Source organism: Perna viridis, chromosome 13 (genome assembly GCF_037379345.1).
Source record: "Perna viridis isolate PV_CMFRI_1.1 ecotype Kerala chromosome 13, ASM3737934v1, whole genome shotgun sequence".
NCBI lineage: Eukaryota > Metazoa > Mollusca > Bivalvia > Mytilida > Mytilidae > Perna > Perna viridis.
Window position 1 is genome coordinate 36,462,868 of NC_142457.1, and position 17,936 is coordinate 36,480,803.

Below are 17,936 nucleotides of genomic sequence, written 5' to 3' on the forward strand. Positions count from 1 at the left end.
GGAGTTCGAGTTGCTCATTTGCTTCTGTTACTTTGTATGAATGATTTTAGTTACTTCATGTTCTTTGTTGTGTATGTCTGTTTTCCATGTCTTGTCTTTGTCCCTGGATTACATTCTTTTGATTACCGCTATAACCTTGGTTCCCTTGATTATTCTTTAATTCTTTTTGAAAGATTGTGAGTAATAAGCACCAAATTTCACTTTAAAATGATGCATTATTATAAATTTAGATTATGTGAATACAAGCTGATTTAGCATTTTTGTCTGTAGGTTTTCAATGTTGTGTTAAATTTGTTATTACATTGGCATCTTTAGTAGACGTTTTTAAAGATGAAAAAAACGTTTTTTTTATTCCTTTTTTTTTTAATTCCTTAAAAATATACTTTTTAGCGAAGCTGTTTCATTAATCTTGTTTTATGGCTGCGTTACAACCTCGTGAACATTCGAAAGGATTATTGTGGCGGTATATCCTGTTAATATACCACCATGGACAGAAAATATTGGACATAGCTCTTCATTTGACAGTACATTAGTAAATTTATAAAGCAAGCTTGAACTGCTATTACTGTATAGGGAAAATGAATTGTCTTTTCGATTCACAACAACTTTGAAAGTTCCAGTCTTTCTTTGTCCAATCTGGTTTAATCCCCACGCCATAGAAAACTTATTAACAAACAGATGCCAGGCCTCTAAACAAACTGACATTGAAGTAGAATATGGGCATTTCGAAACCGCAAATGCCCAACCGCCAATTTCCACCTTACCAGCGTAAGAACCGTAAGCGACTCGACGTCTTTCTGCTAAACCGATCTCAAACACTGTTAGATGCACTGGTTGAGAGTTAATTGCATAATCATATGTGATTTCGAAGTACACTGTCGTGCCTGTCGGTATACAGTTGTCGACAATTACACCTCTATAGTTGTTCAAAGGAAGACTATCAGGTAGCGACAGCGGCTGCATAGTATTAGGGTCATACTCATCAGATAATGTCATACAATCAGTTGACAAGTATACATCTTGGTGCTTAGTTGATGAGTCAAACTTCATTTGGAATTGAGCTCTATTAGCTAAAATAAAAGGGAAACAAAATGTAGAAAAACAATATCCTCGTAACTGAAATCTGAAAAGATAAGTCGGGACATTTTTAACTTCAATACGAATTATGTGTCAACATAATGGTGTCAAAAATAGCATTAAACTTGCATTAAGAGAAACAAATGGAAACTCTTTATACCTTAAAAATTCAAGTAGGTCGTTAACACTAAATGCACTTCAAGGCGCAGTTTATTTTTGTTTATTTATACAAACCGTATATTTTAATATTAGCTCCATTTTCTAATTTCTATTAAAATGAGATGGTTATACGCTTTTCCAAAAAGTTAGATACCTGTAGTTGATGTTTCCTCTGGTATCCGTTCCGTAGTTTCTAGAACAGATGTTGTCACTCCCATTGAGATACCATCTAAAATAAAAAAATGGCATTGAATACCGTGGGGTGACCTACAGGAGTTTAATTGTTCGTTGCATTTGGTTTTGTTTGTTGGTTGGTTGGTTGTTGGGGTTTAACGTCCGAGCAGCAATATTTCAGCTATATTCAGACAATGAACATGAAATGGATGATAAAATGAACATGAAATGAAAAAAAGAAAGGATGGGTCACAAGGATAATGAGGTCGACAAATTTTGATTGCCACTGGAAAAAGTGGGGATGGGTAAGGTCGGGCAATTTAACCTCCTGTGGCGGAGCGCAAAGGTTCCTACTCCTATCGAATACCACAGCAGGGTTCTTTAACGTGCGAGGAACGTGGCATCTTTCCCAACACGGCGCACCACTATGGTTTGCGGTCAGGTTTTCCGTATTATAGCCTGACAACCCCAGCATGTAACACGCCAGGGGTACCCCATTCCACCACCTGGGGCACACATCCCAGTTGCTCTGTGGACAGAGCGCCTAGCCCCCGGCTAGGTTTCTGAGCACTATTTAGTCGCCTTTTACGACAAGCTTAGCGCTGCTGCAGGCCTATTCTTTTAACACCCGGACCTGCACGGGGCCCTTGCATTTGGTGGATGACTGATTAATCAATTCCGTTCTGCACTTTCAAAGAAAATGCAATTCATTATGAATATCTGCATAACATACCAGGCGACGATTTAACAAAAAGTCGTAAGTGTGAAATTGATCGTAAATCATGACGTCACAATGCTATTTTATTTTATGACGTCATAACTTACGACTAATTTTTCTTACGATATTTTGTGAATAGGACCACTGAGCGTCAATAATAGAACAATGTTAATACAACCTGGCTTCAACATGAAAACAAGATACAAAAGGATAACAATTAAAATACAATTAAAAAATAAATGAGGGAAAAATAATTCACACTAAACATTATACAACATTAAACAAAATGATTTATTTGATTCCGTCCAAGGCAGTAAAATACAATGGTTTGCGGATTTAGACTCATTAGGAAACATTTTTTGCATGTACATCTTTGTTTTTTTATCATTCAATGTTAAAGGGTGATCTTTAGGTGAACTTGTAAACCGCACTGAAGTCAGATTATTAACATAGTTGATTATTCAGGTAAAATTCGGCTTTGTTTTTGGTATCATTACCGAATTTAATTAACATTTTTAAGTTGTTAGTGGAGTCGGGGTTGATCTTTACTTATTTGTAATTGTATGTTCTTTGTTGTGTGTTTGTGACTATGTATGTAAGTTTCGTTCTAGTTTCATTTTCCCTTCCGGAATTTTCGATGTAGAACGTATTGAAATCCGAAGACCGACCTGCATTTTATTGTTTACTCCTGGAAATCGAAGCGCTGCCTCACAATGCAAAATCTTCTATGTTTATACCTTTCTTAAAGTGTTTATCCTGTATAGCTAGAAATTTGTCATTTAGAACAGTATTTTTACACAGAAAGATATTTTGCTTTTTATGTTGAACTCAGTGCTATGTTAATGACGAATCTCAATGCATTTGAATGGTAGACGAGGACCCATTCTCATAAAAACGCGGAGTCACGTGATGAGACATACATACCCTATTCTCCCTGTCTAGTCGTTTTTTTGGAATACATCAAGATAACTGTTCAAATCCTTGTTTCCTTGACTACCCTTTCAAATCCAGCATTACACCATTATAATCGAATGCTCCCAAAGCATTTTTTGTTGGAAATAAATTATAACTAAGACGTATGTCCTCTGTCATTTTAGATATTTTAATTTAAATGTTTCGCCCATTTACTTAGAATGAAATTACCTATAACCAGAAAAAAATGTCAAAAAAAAATCCCCATTGAATACAGTCCCATGAAATATAAAAATAAGCGCATTTTAGTGTAAAATAAAGCATATAACATATCACGAATTTATCGTACGCTAGTTATAACCTTGAACTGAAATCATGGCGCCATAAAGTACATACCGATACCTTTTTGTAAAATATTAACCTGATTATAAAGTGTTGAACAAAAAGTTGCCGGTGTGAACCTTTAAAACAAAAATATTTTTTAATATTATTAGATATTTATAATGAAACCAAAATCCGATCAGGAAAAATAGCAAATAAAAAACAAAATTTTATATCGGAACAGTCAAGTGCAAATATTTGTAAGAATCACTCAAAATGAGAATAATCAAAAGCAAGCATTTCACAAACCCACAGATCTGACAATATAATTCCATTATAGATTACACTTGGAAAATACCATGAGCTGCTCAGAAAAGTTTCAATATAATATATTAAAATGGTATTTTGATTGAGTTATCTGTCCTTGAAATGTTCATTTTTCGGTAAATTTCCATGAAATTATAACTCAGTTAAAAAATGAGATGGAATATCTTGTCTTTTCAAAGATGATCTGCAGTCCTACTACACCACTTGTTACTTCCGTAGTGGTATAAATTCAATGTGGATCCTGAAAAATTCTAATGACATTTTGAAGACAATCAGAATATAATAGCATTAAAACCTATGATTTTTCAACACTGTATACTTCTATTCCCCATACTCAGTTAAAATCCTGACTTAAAAACATTATACATTGTTTTTTTTTTCAAAATAAGATGGTACACCTAGATACAAATATGTAGTTCTTGGTAGAGATTCCTAATACTTCGTAAGAAATAATTGAAAATCATCTTCCAAATATGCAGAGGAAAATGTTTATAAAGTGTTAAAAATTTTAATCGACAACATATTTTTCCAGTGTTGTGGACGCAGTTTTCAACAAACAGTCGGCATTGCAATGAGAACAAATTGTGCTCCTCTACTTGCTGACCTATTCCTTCACTCTTATGAGGCTCACTTTATAGCTGAAATGATCTGAAAGAAAGAATACCATTTAGCTAGATCCTTTCTGAGTTTCCGCTATATATATGACGTATTATCTTTAAACAACCCTAATTTCGGGGATTTGATAAATCGTATCTACCCCAAAGATCTTGTCATAAAGGATACTACACTACATACACTGTAAAGTCAGCCTCATATCTACACTTAGAAATTGATGGTAAAGGAAAACTATTGACCAAACTTTACAACAAACGTGATGCATTTTCTTTCAGAATTGCCAACTTTCCTTTCATCTGTGTCAACATGTATGGAGTGTTCATTTCACAACTCATACGTTAAGCCAGAGCTTCCCGGAACTACGCAGACTTTTTTTATTGCGCTAGAATTCTAACAAATAGGCTTCTGGGACAAGGTTATGTTGCTACAAGATTGAAGTCATCACTACAGAAGTTTTATGGTCATCTTCATGAATTCATGGATCGTTACGGTGCATCCATCTGCGCCATGAAAACTGATTTGTCCAACGTGTCATAATTTTCCTTTCCTCTTTCGTCTACCCCGGACTTGACTTTTTATGAGCAGCTCGACGGATGTTTCTAGCAAAGCAGAGCACGCTTACCCTACCGGTGTACCTGGTCCATGCTCCCAGTTTGTTAGTGGAGTCTGAGTTGCTCATTCATGTTTTGTTACTTTGTTTGTATGATTTTAGTTACTTTATGTTCTTTATTGTGTATGTCTGTTTTCAATATCTTGTCTTTGTCCCTGGATTACATTCTTTTTATTGCAGGTATAACCTTGGTTCCCTTGATTCTGATAGAGCAAATAGTCAAATTGGTTCACGATGGTTGGGTTTCTCATACCATGTGTCACCCACTGCCTGATTCTTACATAGACTGATAGTTAAGTATAGAATCCAAATATCTTTAGATACGACATACCTTTGAGTACTGTAAATCCTGCAGCCGTTTCAGTAGTTTGAGTCATAGATGACTGTCCATGTAATTTACAGAGTGATGTCCCTTTGTCAAATTCCGCAGATTTACATCTAGGATCTTTTTCACAAAGTAAACTACATTCTACGTTACTCCGAGTCAAGTATGGGCCATCCACGAGAGAGACTCCGCTGGAAAGTCGGCGATTTGGCTCCAGAAAAAAATGTTTCTTCCTAGAATCGAATCCATTCGTAACATTGAAAAAATTGATAAATGGAAATATCAGAACAATGCTAAGCATGTTGCGTAAGTGTAATTTAGACTGAATTTAAGTGCAAGTTATCGCAGTAGATGTGAAGTCGTCTAAACATTCATATAGATTGGCCTCATACTACAATATTAAAAAGCTTGAAATGTTTAGATGTCGTTATATCGTAAAAGATTGTTTCTTTTGTAGTAAGGGGATTAATGAAATTTAATGACTTTCACGTGGAATTAATGATATGGATCTCTTTATTTAGAGCTATGCATTAATTTTGATTTCGAATCAATTGAACTTTTACGAGTTTCCAAACGGGTCGCACGCGGAAGTTTCAATATTTTCCTTCAGAAACTGTTAATAGCTGGGTAGCATTTTTTTTTAAATGAAAATTTAAAAAGAACATAATTGTCAAACCAGTCAACCATGGTTATCAACGGGTGTCACATTTGTCGTTGAAATCTGGTAATCTATCAATATTGATTTATCTTTGCAAATGAAGCCATTTTACTGAAAACGTATTAAAATGTCAACCAAATACCAAACAATAGTATCATATAATTTTTTTAAGCACCCTACTTTCTGCCTGTGGATTTGACATAGCGATATATACACTATAGTATCCTGTTTCTTGCTGTTGTATTTTTCATCGATATTTAACAAGGAAAAGTATATACCCGATGTTTTCGTACATAAAACAACGTTCATGCCCTATACTAAAGTCACTGTTCGTTTGAACAAGGTTTACATCTCTTGTTTATTACACAGAAATCACTGCTACAAATGTTTTCATACGATTTGACAAACACCTGATAAACATGTTTTTATATGCTTTTACAAACGCCTGATAAACATGTTTTCATATGCTTTGACAAACACCTGATAAACATATTTTTATATGCTCAGAATTAAGAATAGCACAAAAAACATATAACAAAGAGTACAATTCAATTGAAGGAGGAATCAAGGGAACCAAGGTTATAGCGGTAATCAAAAGTATGTAATCCAGTGTATGTCTGTTTTCCATGTCTGGTCTTTGTCCCTGTCTGGATTGCATTCTTTTGATTACCTATAACCTTGGTTCCCTTGATTGCTCTTTCATATATGTTAATCGCGTGTATTTTGTTTAAAAGACGTATGTTACAATTCGTCCTGCGTGTTTGTTTGTTTGTTTGTTTGTTGGGGTTTAACGTCCGAGCAGCAATATTTCAGCTATATTCAGACAATGAACATGAAATGGATGACAAAATGAACATGAAATGAAAAAAAAGGATGGGTCACAAGGATAATAGGGTCGACAAATTTTGATTGCCACTGGAAAAAGGGGCATGGGTAAGGTCGGGCAATTTAGCCTCCTGTGGCGGAGCGCAAAGGTTCCTACTCCTATCGAATACTACAGCAGGGTTCTTTAACGTGCGAGGGACGTGGCATCGTTCCCAACACGGTGCACCACTATGGTTTGCGGTCAGGTTTTCCGTATTATAGCCTGACAACCCCAGCATGTAACACGCCAGAGGTACCCCATTCCACCACCTGGGGCACACATCCCAGTTGCTCTGTGGGCAGAGCGCCTAGCCCCCGGCTAGGTTTCTGAGCACTATTTAGTCGCCTTTTACGACAAGCTTAGCGCTGCTGCAGGCCTATTCTTTTAACACCCGGACCTGCACGGGGCCGTCCTGCGTGTGAAAAATGGTTTATGTATTTTTTTTAATAAAACGTATTTTATGTGTTTTATATGACCGGACATAAATATCAGAACACAAATACAAATTATACTTAAACTGCAAGATTTCATATGCTGCACACGTGTTTCAAGAAGTTACCTTTCGTCAGTCGCATTAGGATGAAATATATGGGAAGATCTTAATCCAATGACATAATTGTAGTAATTGAAGTAATCGAAACCAAAACTATCGAAATAGTTTTGGTGAGCCAAAACATCATCGAGAGGTTCTACCATGTACAATACGAGAAAAGTTGTAGGTATTTTGGAAGTTTTAATACTGCCAATTTTCAAAAATATGATAAATAATCTGATATAATTCTGGGAAAACAATTCTGGCTACTGGGTTTGTGAACACACACCTCGCAGACTTTCAGTTAACAAGCAGTGGCATCGATCCAATAGTTATTTAGTGACAGTCCCTGTACGAATCAGGCAGTGGGTGAAAAATGGTATGAAAAAACATTTTGATAGTTTAATTTGACTATTTCACCATCAGAATCAAGGAAAACAGACGAGATTTTCCATATTTTGCTGGACCATTGCGTTACAATTTCATTGAAATGCACTGAAAATGGACCTTTTAAGGGCAGAAGATTACTCTGTCAAAATCATTTTTTCTTATATTCTATTGAAATATTTCTGCGCAAAGCCAGTGATGCAGAGATCACATAATTGTTTTTTTAAAGAGAAAGTAGTGAGTGATATTACATTGCCAGATCGGTGGAGTGTTGACATGTATGTTTCTGATTTATCAGATTTTGATTCTTACAAATTCTTACACTTAAATACAAAATATCAATCATATATATTGCAAATATCAATCCTTAAAGTATGCAATAAATGATGTTTTAAAGCAATTCAAACATATGTGTTTCTGTTTACTTTGAAATTTAAACTCGAACTCAAGATTTCAAGGAAACAAAGCATCACCACACATTTCAAAACAAAGCCAATATTCATTTGTTTTTAATATTTGCCTTATTTAATCTTAAGTGGATGATCAAGTATTCATTTTAATTATAGCTGGCATCGCGTAGCGGTAAGAAATCTAACGTCATTATATATATATATACTAATGTATAGGTTACGTGTAAAATATTCTCGTCTTTCACGAAAAGCTGCTATTGTTCCGGAAATGAATTAAAAATCATATAATCCAGGAACAAAGACCAGACATCAAAAACTTACTTTCACAACAAAGATCATATAATAACAAAAATAAAGCACATACAAAGCAACAAAAGAAAATGAGTAACTCGGACAGAAAAAAAAAACACTGAGAGCATCATGGACCAGGTGTAACCGTAGGTTAAGCGCCTCTGCTTTTCTAAAAACGACCGCTGAGTTGCTCAGAAAAAGTTAATGGTAAATGAAAGTTGGCATGATATGTTCCTAGGATTTCCAACACTACAAATGTTACTGTTGCGTATTTTTATTTGGGACATTCAACACGTCGATAAAAAGGTTTTGGTTAATAAAAACTGATCATGGCAGTTTTTATCGATTGCAAGAAATAGCGATCGGATATGGCATTTTCAGCCAAACAGCAAAGTACCACCGTGACCCCGAAATCATTTGATCTCATTTGCAATGACCCAAGAACAGACAACTCCGAAAAATGGCGTAGTAAATTTCCGCTTACCGTAGTAAAAAGTAAAAATAAAATATTAAATGCATAAGTGGAACACTAGAGTTATTAAATTCATATGTAAACATGATTTTTGCAGTTGACTAAAAAAACTAAATTAATATTGCCAACCAATAAAAAATGAGAAAGCTTGAAAAACTCCCATCTGGGACAGCAAGATTTGTTAATTCAAATTTTGGTCCAATGAAAAAGCTGACAGAATTGCATTTCACGCGTCATCCTTAGGAACAGAAGTTAAAACTGATAAAAAAAAACAACCAATAGTCTTTAAGTATACAAAGGAAATCCCTGTTCAATGCCAAATAAGTACATATTTGCAAGATTCTGTGGTAAGGTGCTACGCAGTCGAAGAGCATATTTTTTTATTTGCTTCCATACCATTTAAAACTTAAACTATCAATGAAATACCTATCAAACCACCTTTTTATTAGGTATGGTGTGTGAATGCATTCACCCGATATGTTTATGAAATAACCAAATATCCATAGCTTGCTTGGGTTATTATGCCACCCCCTTTTTATATTTTACAGCTAATGGTCTATATCGTATCTAATAATTTATGGCTCCCAATAAAAACAAATCCCTTCAACACACATGTTACACATACTTTCAAGCAATGTTTTCGTTTATCTCGATCGTGCATAGGTCTCTAATTTAGTACAAAACATGCCCTAAAGGCTAAAATAAGTCTCAAACAAAATTCATTCTAGTCTCGACTATGGTCAAGTACTCTAAAAATATGTCTTCATGCAAGCAGCCAGGGCCTCTCTTATGTTAAATTCCTATTCTGCTTCATTTCCATTCATAACTGGCAATTAAATTATACAAAATGATGATCATAATTATAATTTAACAACTTTCCAGGGGCATTTTGAGGTGAGGGTGTGTGCCACCTTTTTTCAAAGAAATAAAAGCAAAAAAAGATTATAATCCATAAATATTGTATTGAATATGGCAATTTATCAGATTTATTCATTAAATAGGTCATTTTGAATTCCTTTTATGTTGATTCTCATTATTACGCCCTCCCCCTTCATAAAATCATGGACCCACCCCTGCTTACTCTATATATATATCAGTAGCTCTGTCATCTTCATTGTCGTTGTCTGTAAAGTCATCTGCAGATACTTAGTTTTTGGGAATAACATGACCCTGATAATATTTTATAACAAGGTACCATAAAAGACAAGAGATGTTGGTACAAATCTGTATAAAACAAACAATTCACAGAATTTAATTACATAACTAGAGTTAAAGCCTAGTATTATTAGTAGTACAATATTCCATACTATTGTGGTAAGACTTGGACTGATTTCTGGGGTAAAGACTTAAACTAGTTTTCATGAATTAGGGTTCTAAAATGGGGCTTTAAACAAACATTTTCATTATGTCTCTTTAATAATTTATGTAAAAGTGAATGGATCTCTTATAGATTTTACCATAAGGTGCCAAATCACAAAAAGAAAACTGGGATTGAAGAAAAAAGGGGCCAGAAACAAGTCTCTTTTTTTTCTGATTTCTTGACAATAACTTGAATGAAAAGGAATGTATTACTTTGAAATACTCCATATCACCACAGGAAGTTTAGGAATCAATTTTGCAGGTTTTGACTACAACCATTTAGTAATAAGGACCAAAAATGACAACTTTGGTTCTAGTCATCTTTTTATCCTGTGTCAAATGCATAATCTTAATCAAAATTCAAAGATGTGTCAAGTTTGAAGGATGTATCCATACTTACCCCAACTGTTTAAGGGTCAAGCTCTCTGGTCATATCAAGCTGCACTTTGCAAAGCATTTTATTAAGATTGTCTATGGTTTAGTTAAAATAGGTTTCACTATATTCTGTAGAACTTTAACTATACACTGTACATTTGTTCATACAAAATAAGAACCTAATTTTACATCTACATGTATATACATGTACATTTATATCATTGATGGTTATATGACATTTTTTTAGCTTTATTTTGCAATATATATATATTATATCTACTATGCAGCTTCAGTAATAGTGTGTCGTTTTGAATTTAAAGCTTTTTTAAAAAGTTGATTAGTTGATTTCAATTGTTCATTTTGCATGTTTATACTATGCCTCAGAAGAGAAGATTGTACAGAGTTACATGAACCAGTTAAAAGTTTAAGATGACCAATTTTGAAACTTTGCATCATATATGTTCTCACATAGAAGCATCATCCGTTCAGGCTGACAGCTTGATACATTTCCATCAGTATGGAGTGGAGGATATGGATAGATACATATCTTGCTTGTTTTGAGGCTGCAAAAGTTGCATGGCAAGTTGCCTCAAAGAAAGCCTAGACGTATTAGTACCTTTTCTATTCCGAACCAGACAGTTCGGAAACAGAAAAGGGAAATCCAGGATAACCAATTGATTATTGAGTGTCTGAAAAAGCAAATTGCCTTTTCAAGACTTACTGGTAAGCCTGTTGGTGACTTGTATCAGTTTGTCGGACATCCTCGGGCTATTTGTAACTCAGAGGACATACCAAAGAAAGGCAGTAAGTCTAATGCTGCCAATACATTAAGTTTTGGTATGATCGGGCTTTTTTGTCTTCTCTGCCAGTAGTAGATGGTATTGATGGTACAGCGGTTATTCTTGAGGGCATGTTTATGATAAACACAAGTCCTCTTCAACAGCAACATAAGACTTTTGGAGGTTACTATGAGTTCCTTTTTCACAGGTGGATTCCGAGAGCTCACAGGACATTCAAAGCCTCTCAGGTTAATGTCATTTTGATCATCCAAATCGGCATGGCATGAGTGTGAAAATTATTGAGAGGAGGAGGCGAGATACTCATTTATGTGATGATTTTTCTGTTAAGGTTACAGCTGAGTCCCAGTTACCGACTATCTGGCAGTCATATATTGCAAACAGATAAGATAAGCGAAAGCGTGTAAACTTTCTGTAACATCAGTTTCTTTCACTTGCTCGTCATTTATTTCATGATGACCGCTGTCATTTCATTACATCTGGTGGATTTGATGACCCTTATTATGTTGATGTTGCTTTTGGCACTTTATGTTCTGTTGAAGGAGGCTTGATATCATATCCAGACATGAAGGCTTACCATGAGGAGGGGGATACCAGGATTTGGCTTTATGCTATGAAGGCTACAGCTTCACGCATTATTTTGTACAGTCCAGATACAGATGCTCTTTTCATTAGACTGCCATTGTTGTCTAAGTGTGTCTGATGAAGAGGAAGAAGTCGATGACTGATCTTGTTCACACTGATGATATCCCAGTTGAGGTGTCCCGATACTGGAGTACTTTCCATGACACTTTTGATACTATTTGATTTATTCTAAACTTTTTTGTTCAACCCTATTATAAGTTCTGCTTCATTTTTAAGAGATATACATGTACTTTACATTATTATACAACCACATATTTTTTGTAATGGTATGGTGCTGTTGTTGTCTTTGTAGTCTCAATAAGTAAAGTGTGTGGATCTCTATTTGTATAATCCTTTGTTCAGTTCAGGGTAAAATGTTTATACCTGAAAATTCAGCACTAGAAAGCTGTTCTAATTACAATTGCATTATTTGTGATTATATGTTAAGGACTTAGTAAATCTTTGCCTTCTAAATCAATCAACATGAACAAAGGTGATCTGTGTAAGGTTAAGGGTTAATATTTAACAATAATTTTGCTTAATATTCATATTAAAGGACTGGTGAAGCCTTGAATGTCAAATATAAACAAAGAACAAGCCATAAATAACAAAAGAACTATAAAATTCACACAGAAACAAGCAGCATTAACCCTATAGAAATGTAGATTTTTCATTTTAAAGTCCTTATTCTCCTTCTCTCTTTTGTATATGATGCGTTTAAAAGTCCTGGTCCTAAGCAACAGCTTTGTCGCTAGACTTGGTAGGGATATCAGTTCAAACAAGTTTCCCTCTCTAGTTCCTGACCTTTGTCTTTCCCAGGTATCAGTTTTTGGAATATAGTGGTGGGTTATCCAGGGGCTTATAACTGATTCCAGGGACAGACTGAGGCAGGAACTACTATCATTCCCACCTGATTTGGTAATTCTGCAAATTGGTGGGAATGATATAGACAAAGAAGATTTTGATCCTGCTGCTTTTAGTAAGGATCTAGATTTTCTTACTTACCTCCTGCAGTCGCACTATTACATTTACAATATAGTTGTGTATGAGACTTTTCCTAGACTTAAAACGAGAACTATATCATTAAGTCATTATGAGAATAGCAGGGTTTTACTTAACCGAATGGCTAACTGTTTCAGCCAGTATGCTACAGGTACTTCTGTTAACATATATGTTTGGTTACACAGTCAGAGTATCACTACCACAAAATCTTATTTTGCTTGTAATGGTGTTCACCTCAATGCAGCAGGTACACTGAGGTATTTTAAGAGTTTGCGGGAGATTGTTTTGAAGTTCTTCCCTTCAGCATGACATGTCACTGTAAAAATTAACATATCAACTCACCCCTGCAAATAGGATTCTTTCGTCTGTCCATCTGTCTGTTTCACTGTCGTTGTAAGCACAACTCCTCCGAAAGCATGATTTTTTTTAATGAATTTTTATAGTACGATTGAGCATCATATGTAGATGTACATATGTACCTGAAGTAATATAATTATTGTTGGAGCACAAATAGGGGAGATAATACTACTAAAGGGTGTTTCATGTTCAAACTTTGTAAGCTCTATAACTCTTCACAGGATTTTGATAAAATTTTGTAGGAAGGTTGGGCATTATATATAGGTGTGCAGAAAGGAATATATTAGTTACTGTCCAAAGACCCCAACAGGAGATAATTGAACTTGTGAGTTATAAATTAAACTCTATTTGGAGCGGGGGTATCTGATTCTCTGAACTGAGCTAACACACAATATTTCTAGTATTTCAACATGTTCAAGTATATTACATTACATATCTTTATACAGTATGGTGTATAATTTTATGAACTGAGAAAAAAGTTATGCTTATCAGTAGAATGAAATTTAAAGGAAAGGTTTCTTCTTTTTAAACTTCATGCTATATTGAAATCTTACAAATATTGATGTATATGTTTTTCTGATGACCAAAAAAAATACAATGCCAATTGGCCTTAAACTGTGTTTTTAAAAAAATCTCTTTCCCATTTGACTTTAACATCCGTATTAATGTCTATCTGAAATGTTCTTTGTTGGTAATGGTATTTCCATCTTTGTAGAACAGTATACTGGGTAGTTATGCAAAATAAAAATTCTGAAATTTAGTAAGAAATAATTTGACATGTACAGTATTAGAAGAGTTTTGTCTATATTAATTTGTCTTAAAAGTTTGTTTCAAGAATATTTTTTGTCCACTTTTTTGACTGACCTTTTGTTAAGGTGTGAAAGTATGAATAAATGACATGTGAAATTATTTGCATCCTATCTGACAGGGTCTATCAGGTAGCATAGTGATACGTAGCAAATCAGGAAGGGTTCGTCTGTCTGCCAAGGAGATTGATGTAATATAAATGTTTGTCCTCCTTAAAAATATTCACATGGCTTTTCTCTATCCATGGCCCTTTAACTGGACTTAAACATCAGTCATTTTCTTCACTGTTGGTTACAATTACAGAAAAATTATTTTTAAATTTTTTTTTTTTCAAGATATATTTTCCATTTTTGCAAATATTGCAAAGGGTTTGGTAGCTGTTCTTTAAGAGGTTGTACTGTCTACTCACCAAAGAACATTATTTGCAGTCTGGTTATTAACACTACTTTTAATGTGTCATGAACAATGTACTTTATTTAAACATTTATATCATTTACATGTATGTGTATGATTCAGTATTGTAATGCATTCTGTAAAGTTATGTTTCAAAGCTGTTTGATATATTCCTCTGATCTGACTTTTATAACTGGCCTACATTGGTTGGTCCTGACTGATTTACTCAACCAACATGGGTTGGTTCACGCGTTCCGTTTCATTTACTTCGTGACTGATGACAGTAATTTACCAACTAGATTTATGGACACTATCAAGATCCTGCCCATTTTAAACTCAAATTATCTCTTTTTACAACAACAAAAAATAAAAGAAAATCCTTTAATACAATATGTTGTCAAAGATCAGTCCATCTTTCATTTTCATCACTTTTATGACATTAAATTTACCAAGAGTTGGCTTAAGTTGTATTTTTATTTAGTGGATTAATCTAAATTTTAAGACTGGTTAGTGAAAAAGTGGTTTTATCATTATAAAGCCAGTTCCTTTTATATTTACATGTACATGTATGAAACGTTCTATTGTATGTCTGGTTTTACATGGAGGGGAATAGACAGGACATAAACAACAATTCATTGTGTTTATTAGCCACGACCAGATTTAAATGTGTTTCTTAGTTACTTTTATATACTGCTGTTAAAATATTACTTGACTATCTAATAAAAAAAATACCGAAACAAAAAAAATAAATAAATAAAATAAAGTACAAAAAATATTCAAAAAAATTGTGTACATATGTTTATTGTTACTGTTTGTATATAGTCGTACATAAACATGCTAATTATCATGTGAGTTTCAGGTACATGTACTTTGATGCATGTAGTGTATTTATTTGTAGTTTTGTCACTGATAATTTCACATATGTTTTCAGGATATTGAGATAATAAGTTATTTGTACATATATCCCTTAGTAGGCGGTGGTAGCTTGTATATATATCTTCTATATATATACTTTCTTAATTTAGAATCCTAATTCAGCAATAGTTGCAGATCCAGAAATATAACAAGATTGGAATGCTGATTGGCCTATGGGGGTCCAGCTATGTCAAGTGTTTTCTATATACATGTATTAGATTAAAATGGTCAAGCTTTAGAAAGGGGACCCCTTGGAGCCATGATAATTATTTCATCCTGCTTTGCATTTTTTCTCTCTGTTAGTGAGGGAAGTTTCATTTATAGATTTCATAAAACTTCCTCGTACGGTGAATGCAACTTTAAATTTGTAAAGTGAAACCATTCAAAAGCAGCCCCCCTTTTAGACTAAATCTATTTTTTTCAGTTAAAGTTGTTCTTTTTGTATATATTTAAACTGCATTTAACTGATATGGTATGACTTCAGAAAAATAAATTTCGACATGTTAGATTTATTCAGTGTTTAGATTAGTCCTGTATCACTGTACTGGCATAAAGAGCGTTTCTATGGATATATCGCTTCCTGTGCACCACATGTCCCAAGAAATGTTACCACCACTTTTAATATGTTACTACCTCGTATTATATTTAACCACCTCCTGTAACATGTTACAGTCTCCAATGACATGCTACCAACTCCCATATTATGTTAACACTTTCTATAATATGTTACCTCCCATGACATGTTACAACCTCCCATATTATGTTACCACCTCCTTACATGTGATTTTGTAAATATGTGAGTTTTATTGTATGTATTTTATGTGTTTTAATAATGTTTGTTTATGTGTATTGCAATTTTCATTCGGATCCTACTTCGGCAGTAAAACATCTTAAGTGAATTTGAAGTTATTTTAGTAAAGCAGTAAGCAAAGTAAGATCAATTAAACTCTTTTTCAGGGACCTGGCTTGCAGACAATGATGTTGTCAGTCAGATTCTACTTTTGAAAATGGCATTTATTCATTTTAAATTTTAATTTCAAATATTTTAGAAATTTGAAAATAGTATTTGGTATTTCCCTTTCTGACTTTAGGGGCACTAGTGTAAAAATTGGAAAAGTAGTAAAAAGTCAGGAGGAAAATTCGTTTTTCAATATATTTTCAAAGATTTACAGTAAATCTAGACTAACCAGTTCAGTTGAAATTCGATAAATAATTTTATGAATTAACATTATAAGATAAATGTTTGTTTGTTTGTTGGGGTTTAACGTCCGAGCAGCAATATTTCAGCTATATTCAGACAATGAACATGAAATGGATGATAAAATGAACATGAAATGATAAAAAAAGGATGGGTCACAAGGATAATAGGGTCGACAAATTTTGATTGCCACTGGAAAAAGGGGGGATGGGTACGGTCGGGCAATTTAGCCTCCTGTGGCGGAGCGCAAAGGTTCATACTCCTATCGAATACCACAACAGGGTTCTTTAACGTGTGAGGAACGTGGCATTTTTCCCAACACGGTGCACCACTATGGTTTGCGGTCAGGTTTTCCGTATTATAGCCTGACAACCCCAGCATGTAACATGCCAGAGGTACCCCATTCCACCACCTGGGGCACACATCCCAGTTGCTCTGTGGGCAGAGCGCCTAGCCCCCGGCTAGGTTTCTGAGCACTATTTAGTCGCCTTTTACCACAAGCTTAGCGCTGCTACAGGCCTATTCTTTTGACATCCGGACCTGCACGGGGCATAATTCTTGGTAAATCACAATCATCGTCCTTGATAGAGAGAATGAAAGAGGATAGCATAGATTTATGGTTTTCCACAATCTCTTCTTTGGACAGTGTGGTAGCAGTATAGGTCACATCAATTATTTTCTACGTCTACCTCTGATAATAAACATTTGATGTAAAACATTTTGCAGGCAAACACAGTGTTGTTTTGGGCTTTGTCTGCTGGTAAGACAACATATTTTTCATGTAAAATAGACAATGTGGTGCTACATCGGGGTCTTTGAAAAGTGGTGTAGCATTGGCACTATTTTAACAACACATCTATACTATAAATTCCAATTTTCACTAGACGTTTAAAATGCTATGTATAAAAGATATTGTGGTACACTTTTCCAATAAATATTTTATCTAAGTTAAATCAATTTTCTCTGTGTGACAGATTTTTTTAAACATCATATGATGTTTAAATATCATATGATTTCATTACCATTTAAATCCACCATTCTTTGTGTGATTACTGCTTTTTCTGCACAATAAGTACTTTCATTTCATTTCTGGGTTCTATCTTGCATTATTAGGGTGTTTTGTTTTTGCTCTACATGTACTCTTCAATATACCCCTTTACCCAATAATTCAAAACAAGCGGAATCTGTATTTTGGTCTTAAAAATACATCTTCCTCTGTAGTTATTTTTCAAGCAAATTTTATTTCATTTCTAGAT

At 34.3% G+C, this 17,936-nt stretch overlaps 1 protein-coding gene across 1 annotated transcript; it reads right to left on the reverse strand.

The window, feature by feature from the left end:
- Positions 1-414: 414 nt before the first annotated feature.
- Positions 415-5,290, reverse strand: LOC148600653 (uncharacterized). Its single transcript, XM_088558253.1, has 3 exons — positions 5,245-5,290; positions 1,391-1,465; positions 415-1,070 (listed from the first exon to the last, which is right to left on the reverse strand). Exons 1-3 carry the CDS (start codon positions 5,288-5,290, stop codon positions 415-417), a joined length of 777 nt encoding a protein of 258 aa, XP_088414379.1.
- Between the last annotated feature and the right edge of the window lie 12,646 nt (positions 5,291-17,936).

Coding starts and splice junctions, on each gene's coding strand:
- LOC148600653 (XM_088558253.1), bottom strand. CDS start 5,290: ATGACTCAAACTACTGAAACGGCTGCAGGATTTACAGTACTCAAAG. Junction 1,466..5,244: donor AGGATTTACAGTACTCAAAG/GTATGTCGTATC, acceptor TTTTTATTTTAG/ATGGTATCTCAATGGGAGTG. Junction 1,071..1,390: donor AGAGGAAACATCAACTACAG/GTATCTAACTTT, acceptor CTTTTATTTTAG/CTAATAGAGCTCAATTCCAA.